At 41.6% G+C, this 10565-nt stretch overlaps 1 protein-coding gene across 1 annotated transcript; it reads right to left on the reverse strand.

The window, feature by feature from the left end:
- Positions 1–5212: 5212 nt before the first annotated feature.
- Positions 5213–9414, reverse strand: LOC118432125. Its single transcript, XM_035843652.1, has 4 exons — positions 8946–9414; positions 7894–7995; positions 7035–7197; positions 5213–6138 (listed from the first exon to the last, which is right to left on the reverse strand). Exons 2-4 carry the CDS (start codon positions 7990–7992, stop codon positions 5276–5278), a joined length of 1125 nt encoding a protein of 374 aa, XP_035699545.1. The 5' UTR covers positions 7993–7995; positions 8946–9414; the 3' UTR covers positions 5213–5275.
- Positions 9415–10565: the final 1151 nt, after the last annotated feature.

Consider the following 10565-nt stretch of genomic DNA (forward strand, 5'->3'; position numbering starts at 1 on the left):
CCGGTCTAGAGGGAGTTGGAGAGATCCCTTAAGAACGATAATTACACCTGTTATTATTCTTAAGGGTGCCTCCCGGCCCCTAATGACGGCCTTTTCTTGAACAGATCTTATCTTTACGGTGACACATTCATAAAAAACGGCAACAAATGTGTTGCACTAAATCCTACAGCCTTCAATTCACACATCGTGACCATAAATCGACACGCTACATATTGTGGATGACACCCATAGGCAAAGAGTAACAGCAGACTGAGTATATTGATGCTTAGGCAAGTGTTACGACCTAATATGTGATGATGTAAGCTGGTTGATACGCGCTGGCTCCCTACTGTTTCACCCCTATAGGGGCCCGGTAATCCATAGCCAAAGGGATTCAGTGCTTCACAGCGCAGATAGCCACAGTTATAAGCCCGCTTTACAAATCAAGAATTTACCTCGGCCGACTTGTCGGCGAGCTCCCGGCTCCCGGAGTATGACCGGCGTTTTGGCGATTGATGGGGGTTCGGGCGATTTTAACAGCTTCGTGTGATGTCAGTTGTGCACCAAAAAAGTAGAAAGATGATCACTTGAATCTCCGGAGTGAAGCACCGAACCCCGTCCAATTTGTGACGGAGCAGATTATTTGATTAAAAAAATACAGCCGATACTCGGGCGATGTTGATATTTGGCTAGCTCTGACCGATCTTCAAATTCGGCCGGCGTCCGCATGAATTGTAAAGCCGGCTTAAAGACGTTAATAATAAAATCTATAGTTTCAAGCTGATACAAAAACGCTATCAATAATTCTTACTGTAAGCGTGAGACCCGTGGAGTAGCAGTGTTCACTTTTGAAAAGGAGAAATCTTTCTTGTTCTTTTCTATAGTTATGTCCCTGTCACATTTGGCGAAAATCAATCGGACGACGAGTCTGCGGCAATCGCCCGAGCCTCGCTTATAATAGTAACTTTATTGCACAACAATTGTACAAGCAAAGTATGGCTTATACAGTATGTGACAAGGACGGTTTTCAGATGAAACATACGAGCAACTCTATGTCGGTCTTAAATATGGCCGATCTTCCATCGATACGCCCGAAGATCGTGGATAATATGACAGAGGTATAACGAAGCTAGTCCAAAATTCTTTCTATTGGAGATGGTATCGCACTTTATTACCCACATAATGAGTCAGGATGAGGGACCATATACACTGCTCCAAGAGCGCGCCGGTCAGTGCTGCAGTACTACATTTCACCTGATGATGTCGCTGTTAGCTAGAGCCGTTTTGTATGAGGCCGTCGGAGTTGTGTCCTTCCTCTGTCCGACAATCCTGTTATGAGACTTCTGTAGCTCTACAACTTAGCCCATCACAGTTGCTAATTCAACAATAAACTTATCTCAGCGAAACATATCCATAAGTAAATTCCACGTGGACCTGTAAAACGTTTGCTGACGACAGACGCCTACGCTAGTGCAATACCGCTGAGATCTGTTGTCGCCATGGTTTTTAGCCCCCATGTTAGTTGGTGGCGTCACGGGTCGACGCTGCTGACGTCGAAGTGAACGTTACAAATGAAGCTCTGTGTAACTAATGTAGTATACACAGACCTGAGGGGGTGGGGTGGTGCTGAGATATAATCTTAGGCACCAGTGAATTATGACTATCTACTTTAATAGCTCTTTGATCCTCCTACAACTAATGTTGTAACGGTCGGCAAACAGAGTTTTCGGTCTACTACTTGTACTTGCACCCCCTCGTTGTTTTAAATTCCCTCCCCTTTTGCACTGTGCCTCTAGGTTCAGTCTTCGGTCTCCCACTAGTTCTCATCCATTAGGTCACTGATTCAATTCGAGTCTTGTTGCTCTGAGGTTGTTCTTTCTACATTATTGAACCATGAACGTAGCACATACAACTAATGCTGTATCGGTCGGTAAACAGAGTTTTCGGTCTATCATTTGCATCCCCCTCTATATTTTGCAGTGTGCCTCTAGGTTCAGTCTTAGGTCTCCCACTAGTTCTCATCTTTTAAGCCACCAATGCAAAGCAAGACTTGTTGCTATGAAGTTGTTCCTTCTCCATTCATCATCTACTGTGAACTTAGCCTCCTACCTAGACCGTCTACTAGATTCATGCCATTTCAAGTACCACGTCCATGTTGAAAACCACCAAGCTGAAGTTAGCTGCCCGTTTAAAAGCCGCAAATCAGCACCAAAAAAATATCGGCGGTCGCACGTAGAAGATCTTTGAAGGAGGCTACTAGTCTCTACCAGATTGACTTCGTGGCTATTATAGGGAGAATAATTTTGCCAGAGGAGTTTGGCCACCATAGAGCTCTACCAGACTGACTATGCTGGCTATTATAAAATGAAATGAAGTTTTATTGATTAAATGAATGAAGACCTTTATTGCACATTTTTGCAACACCGGGCTAAGCACAGGTCACAACAAGACATGTTGAAAAGATACAGTTCACAGATACAAAATGAGACTATTGCTGGATAAATTCAACCTCTCCTCGCTTTTTCGTTATAGTGGAGATAAAAGAGCAGATATGTTTTATGATCATTAGGGAGAATAATTTGCCAGGGGAATTTGCTACCAGAGGAGTTGGTCGGCCGGAAGGGATACATGAACTTTAGCGTGGACTGACTCCTCTGGCCAATTTCCCGATTTTTTTTGCTAAATTCTACGATCCCCGCACCCCGTAAGAAGGCATGGTGGAGGCTGAGGCTCTCATGACTTGTCCTCTTATCATTAGATTAAAATTTCTCATAAAGCCCTAACGCACGCAGACATATCTAAACCCCCTTGGTGTTACATGGGCGAACTAGTATGGATTTACAAGTGCGCCTTGTGGGGTGTCTAAAATCAATCCCTTTTATGTCAGCTTAAGCTGGTTTCTTAAAGGTCATACTAGGTGCACGTAATGATGTCTGAGCCTATCTTAGAAGGTTTATCATAATAAAAGCTACTTCCTTATATATACTTTGACATTTTACAAGTCTGGACTGCATACCCTATCACAGCGTAATCTGCAGTAGGTCTACCGCTTCTGGTTGAAATTGACAAATATCTGTCTTTTCAGGAATTACATAAGGCTCGCAAAGGGGTTTAGGTTTTGAACGTTTATTTGACTTCTTTTTCAAAAATATGACCATCCAAAGTCACGAAGTACAGTACTCCAAACATATTACAAACACAACTATAGGATATTATGTAATGAATGACACGTTTCAAAAATTACAATAGTAGTCGAGTTTAAAGGTACACGTATTGTAAATTGAAACGCTCTGATAATGCACATAAAATGCTACCACATCTAAACTTATTTCATATTTTCTGAAAGAAGATGTTGAACAAATGTAACAGTATTTCAGTCCGCCTTTGTAATTAACTGAGTGATTGCAATTGGATTGCTGAAATTGTGTACATATCTCTGCCGTTCAGACTGCGGCATAAACCAAAAGTGAAATTCTCTGAGTAAGTGCAAATCCAGGACCCTGTTTGGTTATGTACTCTCTGGTTCAATTTCATTTTCAACTGAGATGCCACAAGTTTCACTGCACTGCTTTTTATCAAAATAATGCCATCATCACAATCACATTTCATTATTGGGAAAACATTGAATTTACAAAGAGTAGCAATGATTTTGTTGTTCAAACTGAACATAACAGAATCCGTCACAACACCTCCTTCTGTACATCATTTTAAATGAATGAATAGTTTCATATCACTCACAATCAAATACAAATATGATAGTTAAAGTTTTGATACACATTAAAATTTCATACTTAATGAATAACTAATAACACATGATAAAACGTGTTATAGTAAAAGTCTTAATAGACATTAAATCAGATAGATACATACATATATAATCAAAGTGAAAGATAAAGGACAACTATTGAGATATTTATATTAACACAAGACTATGTAATATAATGTTATGTCGCCCAGGGCACATTGAAAACACAGAATTTCAAAAAGTGGACTATATAGCGAATATAGAATATGTCTATCAGAAAACTACTATTCGTTATGAGAGGATCTCAGTCGTCCATATTCAATATTAGTCATACATCATCAACAATATTATCCAAAATCTTGACAATGCTTGACTACCTTTAAATGAAAGTTGCACAGAATTTTAAAAAGTCGGACTATATTGTCAGCATATCAGCACAATGTTGGTCTTATGCATAAGATAATTCCATATTCATTATCATGTTATACATAATATCAACAAAATGACAAACTCTTGACAATGTTTTACTAGTTTTTATGATGATGAAATGTGCACAGGATTTTAAAAAGCAGAAATATGTCTAACAGCAAAAACGTATTTCTTCGTGAGATTATCTCAGTCGTCATATTCAACACATGTGTCATACTATATCATTGAGTTATAGCAACAAAGTGATAGAAAATCTTGATAATGCTTTACTACATGCTGATGATAAAATAAAAGCGAAGTGAGGTTCACACTTGACAAAACTAATAGTTATAGATACCGTTAGGTCAAATGGTAAAAGATAAAAAGTCAAATCACTTCAAGATATATATAGGAGTCACATCCTTCACTGAGACGGGATAAAGAAAATATTTCCCTTTTTTCCAAAGTGAGCAATTGTGGAAATCATAATGAAAGGATAATTGTATTTTGATCATTTGTTGTTTCAACGATTCATTTGAATGCTTTCAGTACTTTAACAGCCTGACAGTGAAAGGAAATTTATCATCCATGTGAACATAACGTCTATCAAATTTGTATTGTTTATGTTACAATGTTCTTTTTATGAATGATGCAAACATAAAAAGAAATACACAAGCCTAATGATTTGGGCCGCGACTTGGCTGTGATAGGAATAAACCATTCTCTCTTCTCTCTCAACACTTGGTCTTTTCTGAAAACATTGATGTGACCTTTAAATCAATTATCTAGCGCTCTCTTTGGTGGGACCAATTGGAAACGGTTGGTGATGTCACAGAAAGAACACCATTAGCTGGTATGGCAATGGCTCATTTCTGTGACGTAGCGACCAGTTACTTATTTCATTTTTCTGCAACGCAAGTTCACCTTTATCCGGCAGGGTAACCTATATTCGTTGTGTTTACCAACATGGTATTAAGGGATATCATACAACTGGACGGACTTTGGTTTCAAGTTGCAATATGTTCAAAATATTGTAGTTTGAAACTACCGTCCGTCAACTTGATATCCCTAGATGCCCATTTCTGAAAGCAACGGATATAGGTTACCCCACTGATAAGGGCGAACTAGCGTTAGCTGTAAATGCTACGGATTTAACTTTGTTCCTGGATAGATGGTTACAGTGTTGTTAACCACATTAGTCACCACTAACTGTCCCCTTGGGCCCACAGCGATACCACACGGGTTTTCTATCTCAACGATTGTGCGGACAAACTGCCCACTGCTTGTGAACATGTCTACCCGATCCTTTTCATAGTTTGCTACCAAAACGTGACCGGAGTTGTCCGCATACACGCCCATAGGACGCAGCAGCTGGTTATCCCCGCCAGAGCCTCCAAATCCGAAAAGCCTGCGTCCGGAGTGGCCGAACACATGGACCGTGTTGTATGTAGAATCCGTCACAAGGACCCTTCCTCCAATGGCGGTTGTGACATATAAGAATTGGTTAAATGTAGTGGATGGACGTGGCGCCCTTTCCATACTCCTGTAGAACGATCCGTTTGTGTGGTACATCAGGATTCCCTGAAGTATGATGATGATGATTTTCTTATAGCGCACGTCCAACGCCATGGCAACGTCGTTGGACCAAGAGTTTGATTGGCCGTTCACGCCGAAGCTGGTCAGTGGTAGCGGAATATCACTCCGACTGTACTGTACTACATATACAGGACCGCCGTAACCAAATTTCTTTTGTCCCACTACCCAGGGGTGACCCTCTCCGTCGATGCAGATGTCGGTAGGTAGTATTTTCTGTTGATGATATCTAGAGGACACGACACTGGTGACAGTGGGGAAGAGGCGGAGAAAGACGCCATTGATGTCGAAGACTTGGACTCGTTTGTTGACCTTGTCGGTCACGAATATTTCACCGTCGGCAGACACGGCCACTGCGCGGTTCATCGAAAACCTCCCTGGGGACACTCCTGGTCCGCCAAAGACAATCTTCTCTGTAAATAATTTCACCTGGTTAGTAAATGAATGTACAACAACTTCTTTACGCCAAAAAGCAGTTGCTTGAGTACCTGCTTTTTGGCGTATCTTACTACCTGGATGTCTAACCTACATCGACAAACAACTTCTTTATTTACAAACACATATGCACGAGAGCCGACGTTTAGTCTGTCACGAAAGTCTGTTTCTACTTCGCACTGCAGGTGGGTCACGTTTGCAACCACATTTGTAGCTCAGCAGCGTCACCTAGCTGCAAAAGGAAGTAGTACACGTACCAGACTTTATTGCTGTCTCCGAAGCGTCGGCTCTTTTGCATAGTGATAGCGACAACTTCCTTTTCTATTTGAGAGTGTACGCGTAAATATACCTCGTAACGAGGCGGTTTGGCAATTAACATCCAATGAAGTACATGCAGAAGCTTAAAAAAAAACAAGAGATCGACGGTCTCATATTTCAGTGAAATAATTAGTGCTTTGTGAACTTCTTATTTTGTTCATTATTGGCGACACCTCAGGGTGTCCTAAATGTGAATTTCTCGCTACATATTCTGTCTGCATTGTCCTGCCTACTTTGTAACTTTGCACCCAGGTCCAGTCAACCTTTCTCATCCTAAGGTACCAACCTGGCACCAACTTTGGACCCGGGCCAAGCCAACTTTCCCACCTTACCAATCTCCATTTACAAACAACTTCCACATCATTTCCTGTCACTCACTAATATTCAAACAACTACGAACACAAACCAAACACACTGACCGAAAGCATTAGACCTGCATTTTTACGGAGCTAACAACGCAGAAATCATGTAGCATTGTAGGAAGTTTTTACGAAGTCAAACAGTTCCGTGTTTTGTGTTTGTTCCCCCAATGCATTTCGATATTGGTAAGATTTACCTTGTGAGATGCTGGAGGCTTTGGGTTGTGTGGCGTCCGGTGGGCTGTCGGAAGTTTTGGGCAGTGCGATGCCATGTGGGCCTTCGTAGGTTTTGGGCAGTGCTGCACTTTCTGACTTGATAGAAGCCGATGACAGTGTGACATTGATGGCAGTTGGTGTCCCCTAAGACGACATTAGGACATGGTAAGCTGATTTTTATTGTCTTACCTTAATTCAGAACAAAAAAGAACAATAATCATCATATCAAAATATAATAATATAGAATGATTTGCAATATCAATATATCAGGAAGTTTACGGTTTTTTTGGTAAGTGCTGTAGACCAGCAGTCATGATAGGTCGCTAACACCTATGGGTCAGGTGAATTGGAAACGTCCGAATCCTGTTTATTTATGTAAATGAGCAAACACGAACCAATCATTGCCAACCATCAAACTAAGAACTGTCTGTTTCTATGACATTGGAGGTGTGATGGCTGCTTTCCATAGTAATAGAGAATCCTGAGCCCCTATTGGATGGATTTTGATAGTGATTAAAAATCCTGAGCTCCTATTGATGAGTCAAGGAAAGGGAGCGGTTCTCTCGAACTCGAGGTATACGGCCACAGGCTCTTTGTGAGGAGACCCAATATTACCCCGGCAGCATTCTACAATTGCATAAGATAGTACCAAACTGGCCAAGGAGTGCAGTCAGCCAAGAGGTGTCCATTTGCCATGTAGCGAAGCACACTCCTAAGCCGGCTTCAATCCTCTGACAGCTTTTGATACCATCTTATGCTACCGTAAGATCTGCTTGCAAATTAACTACAACGCTCGGGTTAACAGCACAAAGCGTTAACAGAAGTTGTAAGTCTTCTTACCGTGGACATGACCGTGAGATTAGCCCCTCCCTTCCTCTCAAAGCTGCAGCACTCAGGGGGGCCGCTTGGAGTGTAGGTAGTAAGCATAGCTGATGTCATTGGCTGTGGAACAATTGACACATAGTTAACATTTGTTCACTTAACTGTATTTTCTGACTTATGTATTGGCTAGATACAAGATCTGTATGTCTGAATAACATGGCCTAAACAGTTTTCGATGTAAACATACCACCGACATCGCCCCTGTGATAAGTATGATTTGCCATGCTCTCTTGTCCTAACTTGTCCCAACAATGATTGAAAATTTCATCAACATTGAATGAATGACCAGAAACTGGCAAGGACAGAAGAAAACAAAGCTTTTTGACTTGAACCACAACCATTTGTTAACATGCCGTGGTTTCACAAACTCACTACTAGTACTTGATTGGATGGACAAATACTCTAGTTTGTAATAAGGAAGACTCTCAAATGGATAAATAAAAAGCGGACAGTATGAAATAAGCTTTCACAAACAGAATGGCTTCAGAATGTAATACCATGCCACATGAGTTACAAACTATGTCATGACGGTGGGAATTCACTAAAACACTAGTACTATCCCATGCACTATAGCTAATTGATCGGTATCCTTACACTTGCTACCATGAAGTTTTTTTTTTCTTTTTCAAGGGGGCAGTGAATGTTCAGAGCCTCGACGGTACTCAGGCAACCGAAACTTGTATACGAGACTCCAAAAATTGAAATACAACCGTTGAAGCGCGTACGCTTTGTGTGTTTGGAATCTTTTTAACTTCATTGTCATTTTGTGTTTACTGTGTGCTGATTGTTGGTTTATATGACGTACATTCGATTGTATTTTTCTCTCCCGGGAGAGTAGCTGTCACTTAGTAAAGGAGAGCTGTTTAAACTGCTGTTTAAACTTTTTTCCGCAACTGCTATGGCCTATTGCACAGTTTTTTAATGTATATGTATGTATGCACTATATTTTGTGTACCTATGGGTTTTTATACCTGAAATAAAGAATAAAGATTAAGATTAAACTAAAATACCGTGTGAGTGTCCTGGTTCTTCCCACTGAAATATAGCCAAGTCACGGTCCAGCCGATGATCAGGAACGCTATGAAGGCGGCTGTTACAACAGCCACGCACACCCTGCCGTTTGTACAGCCAGACAGGTTACCTGGGAAGGATTTAATGCAATAGAAATGTCAACAACGAAATAAGAAAAGCATCAAGGGAGCACAAAACTGTTACAAAACTATCAGGAGACTGGTGATATACAGACTAGCAACTCTTTAGTCCAAGCTGTCTTTGCAATTTGTTGTTTGAGTGGGAAATAGTGTTTAAAATTTCATCTAGGATAACATCAGCATATTGACTGTTCCAGCAAATATCAGCAAAATATTAGCTATTCCCTATCTGGTAATAGAGATTTGCGATTTCGCTAAAGGCAAATTACTGAGAAGGGAGACATCATGGATATTCATAGAAAATGTTGCCTTTCTAGTTTCAATTAACGTTTCCCATCCTCCATTCCTGCAACATAAGAACATGTAATGCTATTTTTTGAATTTTTGAATTTTTTTTTAAAAGATGGACTATATGGTAATAAGGTATCTGTATCTTACCGAAAACCGATTCTTTGCGATCGTTTTGAGGCGCGTACATCGGGTTGGGCCTCAGGGAGTTTTGAATGATTGTATACAAATCACTGCTGGACGCGTTACCCCCGGCTAAGTTTACGGGTACGTTAATGTTGCGATTGGAAACGGTCTTAGCTCTTTGCAAATGTTCCTTGGGTCGGGTCTCCTCGGAGCGTTGGTCATGCCGCAAAATATTCTCCTGGCACATGTATGCGGTAGCGTATGGTCTGATGATATCGTCTTTCTGTCCGTTTTCGTTTGCCGTATCACCCGCTGTCGGTGCGGTGTTGTCATCATCATCGTCTTGGTATCTGACAGCATACGGCTGGATACAAAGATTATCGTCCTCGTTCCTGGATGGCACCAAGGTGGCATCAAGATTGTGGTGTTGTGTAGCCAGATATGTCGGCAGAAAGACATCGTCGTCATCATCTTGAAGACGGGCTGCAGCGTATTGTAGGCTCTCATTTTCGGTTGACTCTGAGGCTGTTTGACCATCGTATTCAAGCATGGGCATTGTACGTTCTTGCACCCCTGTGCTGTCATCATCGCTTGCTAGTGTTGAGTTGGGTTTATATTCTAGTTCTTGAGGACGTGAGACGGCGTATGGCTGCAAGTTGGGGGTGTCTGCCTCTGCGCTTGGGTGGAACACGTCAGGGGCAGAGTGACCGTTTGGCTGTGGAGGATTTTGCGGGTACAGCCGATTGGGGTTTTGGACGTTTTCTTTGTCGATTTCATTCGAATTGGCGGTGGTTGGTTTGTAAGCGGGGTTGGGGTCCCGGGCGTTTGCCTGACACATCGGATCCGTAGGAAGTGTGATGGGAGGATGACAGGTGTCATTCATAGCGTCAGTATCCTCCTCGTGTGGGTTAGATCCTCTCAAGTAGGTTGTGCCACAAGTGGTGCATCTTAAAGTGAATTTGTCTTCCTGAAAGCACTCTTTACTTTGCTCTTGCTCTGAACTTGTCTTGTACAGGGCCATGTCGAAGTTTGCCATAGGTCTAGAGTTTGAGCAATCAGCACGTA

The sequence above is a fragment of the Branchiostoma floridae genome, chromosome 15 (assembly GCF_000003815.2).
Source record: "Branchiostoma floridae strain S238N-H82 chromosome 15, Bfl_VNyyK, whole genome shotgun sequence".
NCBI lineage: Eukaryota > Metazoa > Chordata > Leptocardii > Amphioxiformes > Branchiostomatidae > Branchiostoma > Branchiostoma floridae.

Excerpts from the sequence above, each read along its gene's own strand:
- LOC118432125 (XM_035843652.1), bottom strand. The coding sequence starts at position 7,992 with ATGACATCAGCTATGCTTACTACCTACACTCCAAGCGGCCCCCCTGAG. Across the intron at positions 7,198-7,893 it reads ATCTCACGGTCATGTCCACG|GGGACACCAACTGCCATCAA; the intron begins GTAAGAAGACTT and ends ATGTCGTCTTAG. Across the intron at positions 6,139-7,034 it reads AGCCTCCAGCATCTCACAAG|AGAAGATTGTCTTTGGCGGA; the intron begins GTAAATCTTACC and ends AATTATTTACAG.